The sequence below is a fragment of the Pan troglodytes genome, chromosome 1 (assembly GCF_028858775.2).
Source record: "Pan troglodytes isolate AG18354 chromosome 1, NHGRI_mPanTro3-v2.0_pri, whole genome shotgun sequence".
In the NCBI taxonomy this organism is placed as follows: Eukaryota; Metazoa; Chordata; class Mammalia; order Primates; family Hominidae; genus Pan; species Pan troglodytes.
The window spans coordinates 165,377,255-165,399,366 of NC_072398.2; the positions used below are offsets into that span (position 1 = coordinate 165,377,255).

A 22,112-nucleotide genomic window follows, 5' to 3' on the forward strand; every position below is an offset into this window, starting at 1 on the left:
CTTGTGGGTTAGCTGTGCTTAAAAAATAATTTATAAGATTAGAAAGTCAAATATTTCCAGAGATTTTTAAAAAATCAGTCCTACAAATAAGAACATTCACACCCACTGTATTTTAAAAATTCTTCACATTTCTTTAATTTACCAGAACTTGAAAAAATGTGGCAATATTTCAATCTACTTGTATATAAGGTCTGTCAGATGACCTGTGGCAGCATTGTGCACACCTCAGGGAGAGCAGGTGCGGCAGCGGGGTAGGACGTAGTCTACAAGCATTTCCTAAGTCAACCAACCTCCACCCAGTAGTTCCTTTGTGCCAGGCATTTTCTGGAAAAGGGAAAAATAATTTGGTGCAGGTTTAAACTGCATTTTGCTGATGTGGGCCTGATCATTTCATGGCCCTCCTGAACACTGAGAAACCACTTCATGGTCGTCCATAGGTAAGATTTCAGAGCTTAAATGCTGAAGAGAGAGTGTTTCAGCCTCTTTTTAAGTGGCATTAAAAAGTAAGATGATCATTCCCTGAATTAATATATACCTATATACTTAAACTTTAGCAATTTTACTTAGATAAGTATATAGGTTTTTTGACATAAAACCCTCATATTTAAGAAAAAGTCTTATAGTCTTCCTATTTCCAGTTTGTGAATATGCTAGGTACTGCCTTCCACATGACTTAGTGTTTGCAGGTACTTAGCTGGACACCACATCTCTGCCTCAAAACCTAGTTAATGATTGTTCATCTACCAGATCTTGGCCCAAATGTAATTTGCTTAACTTTATCCACTCACCCCCACGGATACACTAAGCCAGGTTCCCACATTATAAGCGCTCAGCACAATGGAACCCCTTCTTTCACAACATGTAGTTTACAACTATAAGGTTGTGATTGGATCATTATATGTTATATACATGTAACAAAATTTCTCATGTGCCCCAAAAATTTGTACAAAAAAAAAGTAATGCTATTTCCATGATAAATGTATTAATGATTATCTTCCCCCATTAAACTGTATACTCAGGAGCATATAGTGTTTTTCTTATCCTTATAATGCCAGGGCATACTATAGTGACTGGTATAGGGTAAGTATTCAATCATATTGAATATATGGATGAAGTGAACAGAAAAGAACTATTTTAGAGAGGCAAAAGGAGACAAGTTCTTCCTATTCTACTTTCAACCCAGCCACTCTTCTCTGACCTCACTGTCTTATTTCTCATATGGTAAGAAAAATCTGTTCTCCCAGACCCTAGCAACAGCCAAGCCTTACATGTAAATACTCACCATGTGCTTGTTGAACAAATGAATGAACGACATATATATCTCTCTCTGAAATATCATCACAACTACACAAAATGTCACTGTATAAATTCTTAGTAAAAGATAAATGAGAGAAAAAATATTTACTTGAAACACTCGGCAACACTGTTTTAATGAAAGGAGACTCTGGCTTAGTGAGCAACAGCACAGGTGAGGAGTATATAGGAGTGTGGCTGATTAGACTCAGGCAAAGCGAAGTTTCTATAAAAAGAATTGTTCATATATAAAACAACACTACTGCTGCTTCTGAAGACAGGGCATTCTTTCTCCTGCTGAAAAATTACAATTCAATCTTTTTCTTTGTTCATTATGTCTACAATATTAGTTGTTTACTTATTCATTGATAAGCTGTAGAACAGTGTTTTTCTAACTGCAAATCATAGGCCATTCGAATGTTGTGAAATCAATTTAGTGTCTTGCAACCAGCATTTTTAACAAATAAAATAGAATTTTAAAACATTCTATTTCAAGCAAGAAGTAAAGCTGCTTTGCGTATCTTTCATTTCGGTCTTGCATATCTGTATCTATGGTGTACTAGGTTGGAAGGTAAAACGTATTTATACATTAAAAATGCCAAAACTGCAATTACTTTTGCACCAACCTAAGTTTTTTTCACTGTGGGTCATGGCGAAGAAGAAGGAAAGAAAAAGAAGCCACTGCTATAGAGAACAGCTGCTATTAGAACAGGCTCCAAAGCCAGACAAACTGGTAAGCTAATCTTGCCTCTCAAACAAGTTACCGAACCACTATGAGCTTCAGCTTTCTCTTTTGCAAAATAGAGAGAATAATACTTGTCCCATAGGGTAACTGAAAGAATAATAATAGTAATATAAAATACATAAATATGTACAATAATAATTAATATTTGTTGAGACCTTACTATGTCACAAGTACCATCTTCTTTAGTCCCGCAAACAACCTAATAAGGTAAGCAGCCTATCTCACAGAAGAGGAAATTGAAACATTGAGAATGTAAGTAAAAATCTTAATAAATGTAAGAATATGTATCTCAGTGCTTTGCACATAAAGAACAGCAGGAGGAGTACTACAAATATTTGTGATGGATAAAATACAGTCTTTGAATTCAGAGCACTATCCACAATTAAAAAAACAGTACAATGATCTAGGAACTTAAAGGGGGTAGAAATTCTTTTGAATTACACTGGTTAAAGGAAGGCTTGAGGAAAGAAGGGCCTAGAACAAGATCTTCATGTACAAGGAAGGCTCTGTGTAGGTGGATGGGAACAGTAAAGGTATCATCAAGACCCAGGGATAGAAAAAGTCGTATAGGTAGGTTGATAACAGATTGTAGAAAGAGGTCCTTGAGTACTATTAATAGCTTCAGGGGGCTTTAGTTTATATCTTGTATTCAAAAGGAAACCATTGAAAACTTTTAACAAGTGACTAATGATAAAGATGCAATCACCGAACCTGGATAATAACCTCCAAATAAGTATTGTTTAAAAATCTGTGTATTTTGACTTGACTGAATTCTATTTTTCCAGTTTTATGAGTGGAAAGCTAGCTTTGCTTCAAGGGACATTATGAGAATTAATAAAACAGTCACTAAATTTAGAGCTTTCTGAAAAATCCTACTATAGAAGTAAATACAAATTATTTTATTATAGTTGACTAATTCTCATAAAGTACTTGTACTTGAATGGAACTTCTGCATAAATATAAGTTTTATTATGATCACTGCATTTTTCAGATTGTAATGTTTGAGGATTATATAATTTTCTAATTTATTTAAATAATTATGGAGATAATTACAGACATTAAAAATATTGATTCCAGCCTTTTGCCTAAATACAGTTTATACCAAAAAAAAGTGTATCCAAATATCTGTTCTCCATCAGATTGACCCTTAACTTTCTAATATTTATTTTATTATGTACTGTGACACAGAAGCAACACATGTATATTGTGAACTCTCATACGATAAACTATGCGCTGAAATTTGTTTCTTCCTGATTTCAAATCCCTGCATCCTGCTATTCTTGAAAGTATATAATAACAGATATATTAAGATGAATTGAATAAAATATGACCTTTTAAATCTTAAAAATGCTTAATGATCTATACGTCATATGGCATCTAGATTGCAATATTATATATTCTGGGTTAAAAAAAATTGAAAAAGCAACCTTCTGAAAATTAAGTCCTTGCGCCCAGGAACAATTCTTGGGGTTCGGAACATCTTCCCAAAACAGCTTTTTCATTCTACAAAGGATAAACAGGGCATCAAAATTAGAGAAAAACATTCATATTGAAAATGTGAACAGTTAGTGAGCAGACAAGCTAGAAATTAGTCCACCAGATCAACTATGCCTCCGTAGGGTCAGATGCATTTTCACATGCTAGCCCATGAAGATTTCTACCAAACTTTTATCTAGACCCAAGCTGAAAATCACTGTAATAACAGAAATAGCCAATACTTATTGAAAGCTGTGTGCCAAGCACCATGCTAAACACTGGATAGATTTCTCTCAAAGAAATTGAAATATTAAAAATGGCCACAAAGTGGGTACCAGAAAAAATTCCATTTGATGTGGCCCCATCAACTCACTTAACTACAAGATAAATTCAGATTCTAAAATCTCCTCTCTCTCTTTTTTGCCTGAAGACAATGGTTTCTACAGAGATTTGGCATGTGTAAAATAACCACGCTGGACTTCTCAGCACAGAGAGTATCATGGCACCCATGCCACCATCCACGGAACTCAGCCATTTGCCTGACAAGCCAAGCAGACTGGAGCCACACAGTGCTGATCTCTAAAAAGCAGAGTGCCTGCTGATCATAAATGAACTGACTGCTCCAGGTCACCACTAAAAGGCTACTTTTACCACCCACTTCACCACAAAACGTCCTTAACCCAAACTGCAGAACGCTGAAAGCCATTTTTGCCACCTGCAAGAACATACTGCTTAGGATTTCCTGTTATAAGCTTGTTGTTTCCTGAATGTATGTACATTTTTTAAAAAAAACTAAATTCTTCCTTGAAGTTATGTTGTCCTTGACAGAGCAGGAACATCACCATCATGGACAAGCACCTCATATTAAAATTCACCTTAATCAAAAACCACCTAAATCCAAAGGGCATCAGCCTAATGGCTACGGTCAGCATTACCATAAACCACAAATAACATCTCCAACCAGAAACATTCCATCCTCCCTGACCAGGCACATGCCAGCCCCAAGATAACCCTCCCCCTCCAGCTGGAAAGATGTCAGCCCCAAGATAACCTCCCCTCCTCCCAGAGACATTCCAACCCCGCCATAAACTTCTCCCTCACACATAAACATTCCAAGCTTGTGATAAGCCCCCTCACCCTAAAACCAATACATACTCTTAGTCTGTAAGAGAAAGGGCTCCTGAACAAAATTGGCCAGAAGCCCCTCAGGTTTTATCTGAAGAAAACCTGTCTTTAACTGTTAAGCTGTGTTTTGTGTTTCTTTCCTCATTCTTTAACTCTTACAGTCCTAGCAAAATGGAATGCCATTTCCTGACAACCGGCCTTTCCTTTTTATGCTATCTTAATTGTATACAGACTACATATAAAAGCACTTAGAAGACTTTAATATTCCTAATTTAGAAGGTTTTAAATCAGGGTTTGAATATGCGTAAGGACTTTTGCCGTAAAGATTCTTAACCTCAAGTACAATACCTTTGGTGTGATATTAATAATGTTCCAAGCAATAAGATGGAAGAGGAAATAATTACTGGCACAATTACATATAAACCTGCATCACTCTGGTGTTTTTCAATATCATCTGAAAAAGAAATACAATTTACACAACTCAGAAACTTGAGGAAATAGTAATTTCTTTCTGTATCAAAAATTATAGTAAACATTTTCTGAATTCATCACAAATCTCTTATTACCTTCAAAAATATAAAAATAAAAAATGAAGATAAAAATATGTTGTGATCACATTAATAAAATACTTATTATTTTGTTCAGCATCATATCTACTGTAAATTAGCAAAATATTTTTTCAAATTTATTTATTTGCCATTCCTCTCTACCTGATCATTTTTACATTATAATGGGCCAAAGTGTCAAACTTGTTATGATGACTGTCTCAGTATCTACTCCTGGAGGACCCAACCTTCCACACCTGCCAATCTCTATCTTGTTCACTCCACACCCACTGATTTCCTTGCTGTTTCTTGAACCACCAAGCATCCCCACTCTTTAGGGGCTCTTCACACACTGTCCTTTTGCCTGGAATGCTTTTGCTATTTGTACAGTTATGTCTTCACTGAATATCATTGATAGGCTCTTGGAAACTGCAATGTTAAGTGAAATGGCAATGTATAACAAAACCTTTTTTTTCTCATCAACATTATCATGAAACTACCTTGAACAAAATGATGTTATTCAAGGACCTCCTGTAGGTCATGTTGCATAAAGTTGCAGTTTCCAAGAATCTATTGACTATATCAAGTAGGGTCTTACTGTACTTGCAAGGTTTTACTCGAATATCATCCAATTCCATAGAAAGACCATTTCTGGCTATCAACTAAAGTGCCACATTTAATGCCATCCCTTTATCTTGCTTTTGTTTTCCTTCATGGCACTTATTTCTATCTGACATTATATAATTATTTATTGCCCATCACTCTCAATTAGAGCACTGGTATTTAAGATCCATAAGGGCAGAAACTTATGTTCACTATTCAATCCACAGTGCTTAGAACAATGCTCAATTAATATCTGTTGGATAATACATGTATGAATTTTTTAAATGATTTTTATTCTAACAACAGATGAAATGTTTATCTCTTGAAATATCATTGCTAGGTTGCTTAGATTTGAAGACAATTTTAAAAGTAATAACAAAATCAAAATGTTGGTATTCCAAGTACAGTAAGATGAATCAGAAATATAAGAGGCCCAGTGACTCTATTTCTATAGCTCCAGTTTTATTTTTAGAGGAAAAAAATATTTCCTTTGGAACCTCACCATGAAAAATCTACAGAAGACTTTGGACTCTTCCATGATTCTATCAGAAAAAGAATAATCAGATGGCAATATTACTGCAAACAAATTAGGCACACACATTGGTGTAAAAGGAAACTAAAATTATAATTTTTACCTTGAGTGAAACTATTAATTATCTTTGGTTTTCCCACTCCTTCCATAAATATTGGGTAAAGACTGAACTGGTACTTCTCAATGGGGATAAAATGATCTGAGGAGAAAAATACATAAAAGGCTCATTTATACATAATTAATAGTAATGAGTGGAACATACATTTTAAAAAAGAATTAAAGTGACTATCATATATTTCCAAACATAGAAATTACTTATTATTTATGGATTAAATTATCAAGGGAGTTTCAAAACAAGCTTAAGCATTTCTAATTATCTAGTCATGACAATAGTTTTCCAAATATTTTTCTAAAAATCTTAGCCAGAGACAGAAGATTGCAATTTTTCAAAGGCATGTTCCAGTGATAGCCAATTTGTTCAAGTGCAGGGTGTATGAGCTTTTTCTTTCCTTCATTTCCTTTTCCAGAGCAATATGTTCTACTACCTCTCCCTTACCCCCAAAGTGGGCAATACTCCTTTTTTTAATAGGAATTCAGCTGACTTAGTTTCCCCATTCCATTCAAGGTAGCTGGGAGACTAAAGTCTTGTGAAATCCTATGCAAACAAAATGGTGGTGGAGACCACGAGACCCCTTGCAAGATCTGGGATTTTGATCCATGGAAAATGACCAACCCTATAGCAAAGCTCCAGATGGATCCATCACGATTTTCACAAATGCTAATAATATATGAATATTCTTCTAGAAGAATATATCCAGAAGAAGAGAGATCTCTGTGAAGCCTAAATTTTATATCCTCATGGTTTAACGAAAAGCACAGAGAGTAACTACCTGGGCATCAGTGGTGATGAACTAAATTCTGTTCAACAATTTGTAAATAAATTTACCCTGATGCTAAATTCTAGGTCCCTGGAATAAAATAATGGTATGAGTCCTTAGAATGATATTGTATAATAAGATCATAGCAATCCTTAGCTTCCCTAGTTAACTTTCCTCAATCCTTACTCAGACTTAGAAATGCTGTCTTGTGCACTTATACTTTGTGCTTGACTCACCTCCTGGAATAACTGGTCTAACTTTGGGAGAATACCCTGGTCTAGGTCACCCAGTCCTAGCTCCTCAGACCTTCAGGCTAGCATTCCCACTCATTGTTAGTGGCATTATAAGTTGGTACACAGTTTGAGGAAACAATTTGGCAGAAGATATCAGAAACTGTTAAAAAATGATTTAAGATAAAGCTGGAAGCAACATAAAGAATCTCAAACAGTTTAAGTGGACTTTGGAATAAAATGCTATATCATTAAAAATAATGGTAGAAAGAAATGAGGAGAAAATTGATACGATATGATAGGATATGATATATGATATGATATGATATGATAACCCCTGTATAAAATGTTAAAATGAGAAAATGTCAAAGGAAACAGAATTAGGCTGGGTGTGGTGGCCCATGCCTGTAATCCCAACACTTTGGGAGGCCAAGGCAGGAGGATCACTTGAGCTTAGGAGTTCAAGACCAGCCTGAGCAACATAGTGAGACCTTGTCTCTACCAAAAAAAAATTTTTTTTAATTAGCTGGGTGTGATGGTGTGTCTATAGTCTCAGCTACTCAGGAAGCTGAGGTGGAAAGATAGCTTGAGCCCAGAAGGTTGAGGCTGCAGTGAGCCATGTTTGTTCCACTGCTCTCTAGCCTGGGCAACACAGAGAGACCCTGTCGAAAAGAAAAGAGAAGAGAAGAGAAGAGGAAGAGAATTAAATGTTTTGATAAAGGTTATAGGATTATATGTATTAGGATGGTAGTATCCTCTATATTTTTGAAGTTTTCATTAACTGGCTATATTAATAGAATTAATAATCTGTAGTGTCATATTAATCCATGAGAGCAACTTACTAAAGTATAGTAAACTTACCATGGATATAATACTTCTTAACAGATGAAGAGATTCTAAGCCATTTTATTTCACCATCTTCATTAAGATTTTTCCACTCAATAATAAAATACATTAGCTTGTAATCACTGGGTGATAGTATCCAGGAAACAATCACACAACTGCTGTTTAAAGGATAAGCACTGAGTGACTGCACGATATTTACTGAGGGGAAAAGAAGGAAATTAATTTTTAAATTAAAAATTAATAAAAATCTACTAATACTCTTGAGGAACTTATAACCTACTAAAGGGGATAAGGAAGAGAAGACAGACAATTTACACAAATAAATATGATACATGACAATTACTTTTGCATCATGAGAGTCATTTAAACAGAGAGATATGGGAATAGATGACATTGAAGAGAAACATGATACTCCCTAAAACCTTAAAAAGCAATTTTTTGATATATTCAAAAAGGCATTCTCATATGGAATACTGCACAAGCCTATTAACCATCCTCTCCCACTGATGGAGTGATACTCTCAAAGCACAAATCTGTTCATTTTAACACCATCTGCACAGCATCCCACTTAAAAGCCTCCAGCGGATTTCTACATTTGAGGGTAAAATTCCTATCATGCCTGCAAGGCCCTGAGGGCCAAGTCTCAACGCACCTCTCTGCCTTCCATGATTTCCCACACAAAAGCCACCCTGGTCTTTCTTCATTTTCTATCCTGTGCCATAGACTTTTGATCTGGCTGCTCTTGTTAGGAGCCAATGCTTTTCCTGCCCTCCTCTACATCTTTTGGGGAAGTTTAATTCCTACTCACATTTCAGATTTCAGTTCAGTACCACTTCCTCAAGGTGGCTTCTCTGAATCTCAATGCCAGGTCAGGTTCCTTTTTTTCATTCCTTTCATAAAATTATATTCCTTTCCTGCAGGCCCTTATCTCTCAGTTTGCAAATAGACATTCACTTGTATGATTATTTCATTAATACCTGTCTTACCTATTAGGCTCTGGACACTCCAACCATTATAGTTTTTCTCACATTACAATTCCCACTACCTACCCCACTGAGGCATTCTACAGATATTTCTAGAATATATATACTTAGAAAATGTTAAGCATAAAACACTGAGCTGGGTGCTATGGAACTCGATGCTTAACACTATAAATACAAAGGTAATCATAATGTAAACAGGACATAAAATAAGAAAGACAGGAAGCACTCTGAGATTTAAAGAAGAGATAGGGCATATTCAATTAAAGCAATAAGCAAAGATTTCATAAAGGAGGTAACAGTTGGAAAGGCTTTATAGATTGGTAGAGACACAGAAAATTTGTATTTTCCATTAAAAATTTACACTTTGAATATGTAATCTAGACTAGAAACTCCTATTGAAAGCGGGTCTCAATTCTCCGATTAATCAGATATATCAAAATTAATGCAAGAAGGTTTGCTACTCACATTCAATGAAGTCCATAGTAATTTTAAGTCTCAGCAATTAACCTGCATCCATATAACATGTCATGCTATTACTATTTTACATGGTGTTAAATATATATTTAATATGATATATACTTATTTTTACATATTTATATGCATGTATGTATGAATATAAATATATACATATAGGGAGAGAGAATTATTGACCTAAAGATCTCCATTGGTCCAAAAGATTTAAGTATTAGATTCACTAAAACATTCTCATATATTATAATACCATTACAACAATGTTCTCCCACATGAAAGCTCAAGGACTGTATTACGTGATCATTGTACAATGTACTTTGTTATTTTTCCAGACAAAGAAGAGATGAAAGGTGAAAGAGAGACTTTCAGATGCAGAGAATTGCAGGCTGCTTGAAAGATAATTTAAAATAGGAGAGTTTGCATAAGTTAAATATAAAAGAGGCAATGGATTACTACTCTGTACCTCTTCTTACCTTTGCTCATAGGCCATGAAAAGGTTAAATTAAAATTTGCAACAGAAGCACCAATTGAATTGATGGCCAGAACCGTAACAGTATGTGCTTGCTCTGTCCACAGGAAAGTGAATTTCGTGTGATTTCCCACATCTTCTGACCATGTTCCATTGCAGGAAGTATGATGGTTTATCACATATCTCTGAACACTGCACAATGAGTCATTTTTCATCAGGGGCTGTAGTAAATATAGAAATTGATTAGTTTAAGGGCTGCAGTGCTTTTTATACTAACTGAGCTCACATAACTCTCATTCTACATTTCTTATTAGGAGGCAGGGGCCAGATCAGGGCAGGTACTATTACAAGGCTGAGAGGCTGGGGAGATGGGTGGGATAGAGTTTGCCTCTGCCACAGTCTCCATGAAGGTGTCTGGATCGTTATGGAGCATAGCAAACTTATTTTCCCCTTTTTGAGGTTTTTTTCTTAAGGCCCAGAGAATAAATCACTTGAAGATAACAAAGTAGGGATATGATCAAGACACTTTTCTACCAAGAAGTTTCACTCTAATTTTAGAGAAATGAAAGACATAAGGAGTAGAGAGTTTCCTCATCTAAAAAGCAAACAAGGAATAACCCTCAGATAATGAAAAGCAACAACAAGAGCTGTGAAGGTGTTAATCATCATATATTGATCATAGTAAGATTTGTCATTCATTTTCCTTTCCTCTGATACTCTTGGAAGATTATCTAGAATGTAAGAATGTCTGCAAAGGTTAATGAGTAACAGAGGCTATCAAAACAGTGTCTATGGCACCCCAGAATTTCTGTCATATAATTAAAAATAATAATATCAGGTCATTAAAGATCCGAATGTAAAATAAGTGTCTAGTTCAATTCTATTCTTATATTCCACAGAGGTTAACAGTGTACCCCATTTCCCCAATCAACTTCACCTATGGCAGGTAAGATTAAATGCTGGCAATCCCTTATAAAGACAGAGAAGGCTGGACTGTATATCATAGACTAGAACAGTACATCTCAATTTCTTGCCGGTGAGATGCCTCTAAGTTAGAATTGGCAGAGAAAAATAAACACATATACATGTATCCCTGCAAAACTTGGAATCATCTGGATAGGTTGGAAGTAAGATTTTAGCAGCCACCGCAAGAAAGAAATGTTTCAAAGTCATGCAAATGTTGCATTTTATTTGAAAAAAAAAATGTCAGTTTTAATGAATACTTTTTTGGTAACCATCAAGTAAGAGAATGTTAAGCTTCCTTACTTTCTGGTACTACAAGATACTCCAGGCTAATCTCATATATTTTCTGCCCCAACCCTAAAATTAGCCATTTCTCCCAATAGCCCTTGTTTCTATTATTGAACGATGGTAATTAGAAACAAGTCTGGGCACATGCCTTACTACTGGATGTCATTACTTTTAGGCCCTCTTACCTTACAAATCAAGAAAATGTACATGTATCCTAAACTAGAATCTAGCTATATCTATATTAAGCTAGATATAAGTTCATACCTATATCACCAACTCTAATTCATTGCCACATGGATCATCCTGTGCTTGTGTGTAACCTCCCAATCCAACAGTGAGAAATCTGGGTCCCACCATCCACCATCCATTTACTTGCTTGTCCCCTTCCAGTGTACATGTAGAGCACTACCATAATTGTTAGCCCATAGCCCTGTGAGAACTGTATCAACTAGAGTACAGTGCTTATGTACAGTTTCTTTTGCCTTTAGTCTTAAGACTCCACACATTTCCAACAACTCCACTCAAGTTCCAAAGTGGCCTTTTCTCCCACCACCTTCAGTGAAGTTGCTTCATACACTTGTAATACAGGTAGATTCCTTTGTCACAGTTTACAGTCAATCCTGGGATCCTTCAACCTCCTAAATGATTTTCTTTTTAATCTACATGCATTAAGATTCACTCTTTGTGCTATGAAGTTCGAGGAGTTTTGGCAAATGCATAGTGCTATATACCCACCATTTCAGAAGTATACAGAATCGTTTCATTTTTGAAGGATATCTTAGTTGCCTCTAGTTTGGGATGAATATAACTAAAGCTGCTTAAACATTCATGTGCAAGTTTCTATGTAGACTTAAGTTTTCAAATCAGCTGAGTAAATACCTAGGATGCAATGTTGCATCATGTGGTTGGTAAGGCTATGTTTAAATTTGTAAGAAATTACCAAACTGGCTTCCAAAGTGGCTGTACCATTTTGCATTTCCACCAGCAATGAATAAAAGTTCTTGCTGCCCTGCATCCTCACCAGCAATTTGTATTGTCAGGTTTTTTTTTTTTTTTTTTTTTAGCCATTCTAATAGGTGTGGAGTGGTATCTTGTTTTAATTTGCAACTCTTAGTGATGAATGATGTTGAACATCTTTTAATATTCATATTTGTCATCTGTATATCTACTTTGGCTAGGTTTTTGTTCAGATACTTGGTTTGTTTTTTTTTTTTTTCATTTTAACTGGGTTGTTCTCCTGTTGAATCTTAAAGATTTCTTTGTGTAATTTGGTTATAAGTCCTTTATCAGATGTGTGTTTTTGCAAATATTTTCACCCAGTCTGTGCCTTAACTTTTCATCCTCTTGACAGTCTTTCCCAGATCAGAGGTTTTTAATTTTAATAAAGTCGAACTTACCAGTACTCAAAAATTAAAATAAAAAACCCCACAATGACGGGGGCATGTCAAAGGAACATGAGTCAATTAAAAGAGCTCCCAATGACTGAAGCAGGAATATTTTCAGCAACAAAATAAACTAGTATTGGATTACAAACCAAGTCTAAAATAAATGTTCATTGTCCATACTAATATAAATAAATGATTGAATAAATAAAATAATTAATGTGGGAGAACAGACAAATCTCCCATGCAGAAGAACACTAAATAATATATGTAGGTCCTCTACCTTCAAGTAGGTGGAACATGACTCCTACTCCTTAAGTATGGGGACTTCATTTTTAAAACTAAAATGGAGAAAGGAGAAAAAAGAGTAACTTTCCAGTGTGAAGCCAGACAACACTACCTCAGCCAGACAACACTACCTCAGCCAGACAACACTACCTCAGCCAGACGAGCAAGGTTAACATCAACTATGGTAAGTCACATTGGTAGAATGTATCCTTAATATGATGTGATGGAATGGCATTTTACATCTGTGATCTTCCTCCCCCAAACCCATAACCCTAAATTAATCATGAGAAAACATCAGACAAAACCCATTTGATGGAGATTCTACAAAATACCCGACCAGTACTTCTCAATTGTGTCAAGTTCATAAAAACAAAGAAGATCTAAGAAACTTTTGCAACCAAGAGAAGCATAAGGAGGTATGACTACTAAATGAAATCTGCTATCCTGGATGGAATCCTGAACCAGAAAAAGAACATTTGGTAAAAGCTAAGGAAATTTGGATTTGAAATAAATTACAGATGAGTTAATGATGACATATCAATATTGTTTAATTAATTGTAACAAATGTATCATACTAGCCTAAGATGTTAATACTAGAGAAAACTTGGTGTGGGAATACATAGGAATTCTCTGTACTATCTTTGCCGTCTTTTTGTAACTCTAAAACTGCCTTAACATAAAGTTTATTATTTTAAAAATGCCAGAGAAATGATATTTTTAAAAAAGTGCCATACTTATCCTGTGGCCTTGTGGCTTACTCCTTAAGCAAATCTTATCCCGGTTTAAGAGGAATAGGCTTGGAGAACTGTAATCATTGAACTATTATCTCAGTTTAGGAAACCACAACAAAACAGCACAAAACAAAATTAATGAAAGGCAAATTGACTAATAAAAGGCATTCAAGGTTCTGCAAAGATGGTAGATTAGCAAGGGTCCTGTCTCCCTCCCACAAATCATCCCTAAAGAACCCATAGAGCTTTGTTGTCCAAAAAGATAGCCACTAGCCACTTGCAGCCATTTAAATTTAAATTAATCAAAATTAAATACAATTTAAAATTCAGTTGCTGAGTCACACTAGGCACATTTCAAGTGCTTAATAACCACGTGTGGCTAGTTGCTACCATATTGGACAATGCAGATATAAACCATTTTCATCATTACAGAAACTTCTATTGGCAGCATTGCTGAGGAAATGTGGAATCCATGATATGAGGAAAACATAAGAACTGTCTGGAGAAAGACAACTGTTTTGTTCTAGAGTATGTTGCAATGGGAGAGGGTAACTGTAGCCTAGGCCAAAGGGCTGTTGACTACAGCTCTGAGAGGATAAATCAAAGAAAAAGAAAAGCTACTTAAATTCTGCTCATAGCTGGCCCTACCACAAACATAGGAACATCACTGCCTATCCTTCACTGTAGAAGTTCGCAGGTATCTGGAACAGTGCCCATGGAGATAAAACCAAAAATATGAGAAAAATAATCTGTCGGGCAAGACTCTTGTTTCTTATTCAGCAGTGCCCCCTTCCGCGGTGGGTTCAACCGCCCGCTCAATCTCTCAGAATACAGGTCCTGAATTCCCCGGGAGGTGGAGATATGTATGAAGTGTTCAGAATACAATAAATGGCTCATAAATGTCTGTCAGTTCTAATGCTAACTTTAAGTTGGAAATATTAAAATGTGTTGAAGGAATGGTTTGCTAGAAAAAGAAAAGAGAGCAATAACAAAAGAAACTAAATTTTTTAAGGAGAGCAATAATAAAAGAAATGAAATAAAAGAATAAAAAATTATTTTAAGAAATATTGAAATGGAAGACTTTAGAAATTGCATTGATTATTCACCAAATGAAATTATAGAGTAACTGGATTTAGAAACCAAATGAACATAAATTCTTACATATCACAACTTTTACAGAGGCTTTGGTCTTACATCAGGAAACCATTTTCAAACATGTGCTCATTCAACCTTGGGTATTAAACTTACAATTCACATTTGGAGTGACAGAAAGACTATTTGACTTCATGTGTTGTATTCCCAAGTCAATCTTAAATTTGGCATTTACTGACCAAATAAACTATTCACTTGAAATAGAAATCAGTTCATTTGGGAGAGGATGCTTTGAAAATTACTAGGCTAAACAGCCATCATATATGGGACTATCCACTGTTTTTATGCCATCACATAAATGGAATACTCTGTCATGTGTTAGATGCCCTTGGGGTGTGCGGGGAAGGTGACATTTACATTGTTCAGGATTAAATATGAATACAACGTTTAGACTCCAAGAAACACTGCCTATCATCTAGTTCAATATTACATTTACACAGTTGAGAAAACTGAGGCCCAAAGAGTCTAAGTAACTTTGCCAAAATAGTACTGACGTAACTACAATATGTGAAGCTAAGAGAATGAAAGTCTCCTAACACTATGCCAGTGCTTCAGCCACTGTACATCTTAGCTCTCTTTAAATACATCTCATAAATGAAATGAAATACAGGATTGTTGAGCTTTCCGAAGATTAATAACAGGATTATGGACCATGAAGTAAAATTTTAAGAGTATAAAAATACAATTTAAGAATAATATTAAAATTGGGAATACCTTCCAAAGTAAAGTGACATTTTTCTCCTTTTTCATAGTATCTCCATTAATTATTCTCCAAAATTCAGGTCCTCTCATAGGAACTGCAAAATGACAAGTTGTGTATATGTTTTTGAAGAAATACTTTTCAGCCATATTTGAAGCACACACTTACGCACTTTCAAAACACATTTACAAAATCTCTGCAGACCTTTTATATCCATGACAACTGTGTAGGCTGGATTGCTCCAATTACTCCAATATCCCAGTCCATCTAGCCTCTTACAGCGCACCTGAACAGCATAGACTGCACACAAGTCTGGAACTGGGAGACTGACAGATTTTGATTTTGCATCATAAACCTCATACATCTGTAAAATAAGTCAAAGCATTAGATTGATCATTACCAACACATATGTATCTGAAGGGCCCTGAAGTACATTTTATTTTAAACCTTAACACTATACCAAAATTAACTGATTCTGTGTTTTCTGCCTTCAGAAATAGTCACAATTAGGCTTGGATTGTAAACTCCTTCAAGTCAAGGATTTTCTTATTTATCTTGTCACTCCCTTGCAGATGATGACAAGATTTTGAACTGGTTTACTTGCAACCTTGTTTCCCAAACACTCTCTTACCCTCCTACTAATCCCTGTCCACTAATCCTCTACCCACAAAGATGTTTTAAGAATTTAAAAAGAATTTAAACGTATTGGTTAGATAGGACCTACTGTAGCAAATCGCTGATATTCAGTATCCTTCAACAGCAGCTAAACTGTCACATTTGTTTTAGTTGATATCATTGTGATCTAATGATACAATAAGGGTTTCTGATATTTCTAGGTCTTTGCAGGCTGCCATCACAAAGCTGATGTGGAATGCCATCATAGGCACACTTGCCACTACGGGAATGACTCTGTTTGTTTGAAAAGCAGCTTCTTCCAAAATGCATTCCATTAAACATGTATGTACTAAAAGATATCAACAGATGTTAGAGAAACAACAGTTTCTTGGAAAAATTAGTTTGGGGAACATGAGATGAAATAAGGTCACAAATTTTTCTTTAATGAAGGACCTCTCCAAACCTTGAATATGTAATATGTATACCGTGACTACACAAGGACGATACAGTGATACAGGGTTTCCTAAACTGATTTAGCCATTTAATCTTTTTCCAAGGAACATAATATGCAACCAATGTTCTGTAAAACACACTTCAGGGAATGATGGATTTCAGGAAACTTTGTTCTTTAAAAAAGTTAGACTTAGATAAATCTATTTAATGAAAATAGCTACACAATACAGGAGAATGTACTTTTATGCCAATAAAATTAATCTAATGCAATTAAACTCCTACATATTATAAAAATAGCATTTAATGAGGAAAGCTGAAGTTCTAAGTAAAAGGTACCTTCCATTGTACTTCTTTTCCACTTAAACCATAGCGAATCTGGAATTGAAGGTTATTCTCTGGAAAGACTGGCTTTTCCCAAGATATTTTCAATAATCCAATGTTTATAGTAATTTCTGCTTTCACACTGGATGGAGGCAGTGGCTTCACTAGAAATTTTTACAATAGTATTAAGTGATGGTAATTTAAATAGTAATAATGCCTAAAAACATTGTGTTATATTTTCATACATCTGTATTCATCAAGCAATATCTTCTTCATAACTTTCTCACTCATTATCTCATTTGTTTCCCTATTACTTTATGTGATATATTAAAAGAGGGATTTATCTCTTTTTTGCAAATATAGCCTTGACTGAAAAAAGTCAATACATTATTCATGTTACTCTGAAAGCTAGTAGTAGTACCTGATTAGAAATTGAACCATTGGCTCTGCAAGCAAAAGATAACATGCAGATCCTGGCTAACACGGTGAAACCCTGTCTCTACTAAAAAATACAAAAAATTAGCCACACGTGGTGGCGGGCGCCTGTAGTCCCAGCTACTCAGGAGGCTGAGGCAGGAGAATGGTGTGAACCCGGGAGGTGAAGCTTGCAGTGAGCTGAGATTGCGCCACTGCACTCCAGCCTGGGTGACAGAGCCAGACTCCGTCTCAAAAAAAAAAAAAGATACCATGCTGAACACATGCTAAATATCAATAACAAACTGTTGTCCATTTAACTTTAATTAAAGGAAAAAAAAAAACCCATGGACTGCATCAATTTCCATATGTGTGAGTGTGAAACTCTTATGCTGCTGTGTATCATTAAATATTTCTAGGTCAAGGTCAGAGATAGTCTCTCAGAGCAAAGCCTTGGTTTTCTATAATCTGAGGAAAACAGGCTTTTAATGGGCAGTAATAGAGGCAAAGACAATCTGAATAGCAAGTGATTTTTAAAATAGATTCATATATGTACATAACAAGACATGTTTAAAGGTGTAATGTAAAAAATCATAGAAATGCAAAGAAAAAGGTTATCTTCCCTGTTTTCCTATCACCTTTTTATGATGCTGCTTTCAGAGCTAAAGTAAAAACTACCTTAGGCTTAGATTCACTACATAAGTTTTCCCCCAAGTTCTTAATTTTTAACTTTGAGGGCCAATCTTCCTGACAATAAAAGGCAATATGGAAATGTGGCATATTTTAAACTAAAAGCCTGAAAGCCCAAGCATAACAGTGCGTCTCTGAAGCCCTAACTCTGTTATGACTCCAAGCATCAACTTTATGATACACACTACATTTACATAGTCATGTCTTGATTATCTGCACTAAGACTAGAAGATTCCATTTAGAGGACATATATTCAGTTGGTATGTCAAAACAGTTGTTAAAAATATTAAGTACATCCATACCAACTGGTAAAGAGGTGCTCTCCTGAGGAATATCTCCTCCAGAACTGCTCAGGTTGGATGCCCTCCACACCTGCCCACGGCTCAGAACCTAAAAGGTCAATGCCTGGTACAGCAGAGGCCTCTGGGATTGCAGCTGGAATGGCCCTCCTCTTGGTCATTATTTTGACAGTCACCCCTGCCAGTGGACAATCTAAAGTGAGAGATGGCCCTTGGCTGGAATATGCAGGAAACAACTGCAGTAGCAAAAAGGGAAGCTGAAGGGCTAATGTACGAAACCATCCAACCAACAAACCACCACCAACAAAAAGAAACCTAAATAACCCAAACCATAACTAAGGCCAAATGTAGACACTCTGTGTAAGAAAAATTAAGAGAGAACTGAGATAGAGTTCCAGGGTTTACCTTCTTGATTTATTTCCCCATGTCTTATAAATCATGCTACTGTTATGATTCACAGGGAAAATTTAATACCTGGATTGGCACAATATGGGTGTTTATCATTCTCTTGCTCCAAGTCTCACTTGCCAAAAACCAACACTGTGTAAAGGTATAGTCTCCCTTTCATATGGTATTTTAAAATCATTTTTAAGCAATCAACAATAATACTTTTGACTGTTGATAACAAAAATACCTAAACTTTTTCCTTCATGTAAAGTTTATCATGATTATTCAATTCTTCATAGAACAAAAAGACATTCTCCACCAACCCAGGAAGATGATATATACTGTATTTCACCTCTTGATAATTTCTTGTCAGGAAAGGAAGTATCAATATTCAAGAGACTGTAAGAGGTTAAATCTGTGTTTGCAATTAACTGAATCATATGAATCATATCCTTTCTGCAGACTGGCAGTGAATATCCAGTCTGCAGAAAGGATATGCTTGAAGTTCAATAGTTTACGCGATTCCCTCAATACCCATGCTGGGAAGGTGTGAGGAGCTGTCTACATTTTATGGATGACAAAACAGACACATAGTGCCTGTGTGGCTAGTCCGGATTTAAAGGCTAGTAATAAGTGGAGATGGCATTTGGATCCCAACGTTGAGTTACTTTCTAGTACTAAGTAGGCAATATAAGCCCAACCTAAACTTGTTATTTTAGTTTTGAAAAGGATAACACCATAGGTTATTCAAGTAACATATGTTACTGAATCCAGGCTTCATTTGTCATATCTTATAAGTGAGTGTGTTATTATCTGTGCATGTTTGGGGGAGTGTAGGAGGGTTCCTTGCTATCCTAGGATATTAAGTATCACTGCAGTAAAAATCACTTAAAATGGAATTAAACAGTGGGGAGAGAATTCATTGGGACTTTACATTGAAAAAGAAATCTTATAATTAAGACAATCTTATCCTGTATTTTTTGGTTATAGGTTTTAATTCAAATGTGTATTAATTAATTGAAAAATAATGACTCAAATATTGATGTTTGACATAATCCCCCAACAAAATAGTATATATTAATATTTTTATGGAACATTATTCTAACATGTTTCCTACTGAGGAATATTTTATTTGAGGGGAAAATTCACTGAAAATCCCAGTTTTGTTTTGTTTTTAGACATCTTATATTGAAAACAAACATTTAGAAAAGATTTACAAAAGCTTCCTTAGTTATACGTATGTAACAGCACCAAAAGATATTTTTGCATTCCTGTTGCACAATCATTTCTCAGAGATTTCACAATGAACTGGAAAGAATATATCACATTTTCCAAGGGCCCTCTTAATATCTTTGAAATCAAAAGTTTTTTGAAAAGAATGTTTAAAATATAATGTATGTCATTGTTGTCTATTTCCTCCATTTCAATTTAGCTATTTTAAATGCTTCTGTGCCCCACATAGCCTCACAAATTAAAGGCTTGAGTTATGAGTACTCAGATTACTGAGACCCTCAGAATATTCAAATTAAACCTTTGGATTACAAATATTACATGTTTTCATAACTACATTGGAACAAAAACATAAAATAATGCCTTATTTAGAAAAACATTACTAAAATTCATTCATAATGACCCATGTATTTCATCTAATAGTGTGCAGAAAATATTCCTATTGCTAAAAAAAGTCTGCTATAAATAATTTGAAATGAATTCAAAACTTTAAAACTTCCTAAGGCTGATTTTCTCAATACCACTGTAAAGAGGAACAATTTTTTTTCAAAATCTAATGTGATCAGAAAATGGCAAAATATAACATTAAATCTGCATCAATCTGCATACAAATCTGCTAACACAAATGAAGACACAACGCAGCTTGACATACCCACAGAATCAGGAAGGACACATGTTGGTGGAGAGTCAAGTGAACCTAGAGAGTGATTGATCCTAATCCACATTGTGTAGCCAGATAATAGGAAGATTGGCTGGAAAATGCATTCATAAAAACCATCACTCTGCAAATAGCAATCTTTGGGCTCAGATATGGGATGAATAGATGGAATATCAGAACAGTAAAGGCTGCTCCTTTAAAAGATACAAAAATAGTCAATTAGTATACATTAATAAAAGCAACAAGAAGCTATCTGAGAATTCTGATTTGTTGTTTAAAACAGCAGTCCCCAACCTTTTTGGCACCAGGGACCGGTTTCATGGAAGACAATTTTTCCACTAATGGGGGATGGGAGATGGTTCACGATTTCGGGATGAAACTGTTCCACTTCAGATCACCAGGCATTAGATTCTCATGAGGAGCGCATGCCCAGTTCACAATAGGGTTCTGCTCCTCTAAGAATCTAATGCTGCTGCTGATCTGACAGGAGGTGGAGCGCAGGTGGTAATGCTGCTCTCTCACCTCCCGCTTTGTGGCCGGGTTCCTAAGAGGCCACAGACAGGTATCGGTCCATGGCCCAGGGACTGGGGACCCCAAGTTTAAAAGACAGGCAGGAGGCCCGGTGTGGTGGCTCATGCCTGTAATCCCAGCACTTTGGGAGGCTGAGGCGGGCTGATCACTTGAGCCCAGGAGTTCCAGACCAGCCTGGGCAACATGGGGAAACCCTGTCTCTACAAATGCACATCTGTAGTCCTGGCTACTAGGGAGGCTGAGGCAGGAGAATCGCTTGAACTGGGGAGGCAGAGGTTGCAGTGAATGGGGATGGTACCACTACACTGCAGCCTGGGCGACAGAGGGAGACTGTCTCAAAAACAAAATAAAATTAAATAAAATTAAATTAAAATAAATAAAATACAGACAATTTCACTCCATCTAAAAAAAGACATTCTTATTAGAAAGGCATTTTTTAATTTTTCCCAATTCTATATCTTTCCACAGAAACTGACAGTAACTCTTATTAAATATTTCATTAGACACTAAGCAGGGATGCAAATGAAATAAATACTCTAAAAAGAAGAAAATGATCCAGTTAGAGACAGAACCTACAATAATTTGAAAATTAAACAAAGATTATATATTAGTGATAGAATATTTAAAATATAGATGAAAGTAGTCATGGAGCATTCCCGAGATGGCAAGGAAGGCAAATTCCTCACACTTTGAAGAAAGAATTAAATTTCACCACAAACGAGTGGTGAATATAATTTTCTAGTTCAAATTAATATGTTAATATAATACCAATTTCAGATATGTATGTGAATTATATAACCATGTATATTCCTCA

General features: G+C 35.5%; 1 protein-coding gene across 8 annotated transcripts in view; it reads right to left on the reverse strand.

Annotated features, from left to right (window-relative positions):
* The window catches only part of LEPR (leptin receptor), a 209,072-nt gene that overhangs the window by 10,452 nt on the left and 176,508 nt on the right, over positions 1-22,112 (reverse strand). For all 8 annotated transcript variants that reach the window (XM_001161937.6, XM_016920109.4, XM_009459920.5 and 5 more), the window contains 9 exons: positions 20,762-20,961; positions 17,105-17,253; positions 15,905-16,064; positions 15,715-15,797; positions 10,201-10,417; positions 8,289-8,471; positions 6,423-6,518; positions 4,988-5,093; positions 3,466-3,541 (listed from right to left, as the gene is read on the reverse strand). In XM_001161937.6, the coding sequence (XP_001161937.1) occupies positions 3,466-3,541; positions 4,988-5,093; positions 6,423-6,518; positions 8,289-8,471; positions 10,201-10,417; positions 15,715-15,797; positions 15,905-16,064; positions 17,105-17,253; positions 20,762-20,961 (1,270 nt within the window). The remainder of the gene's footprint in view (positions 1-3,465; positions 3,542-4,987; positions 5,094-6,422; positions 6,519-8,288; positions 8,472-10,200; positions 10,418-15,714; positions 15,798-15,904; positions 16,065-17,104; positions 17,254-20,761; positions 20,962-22,112) is intronic.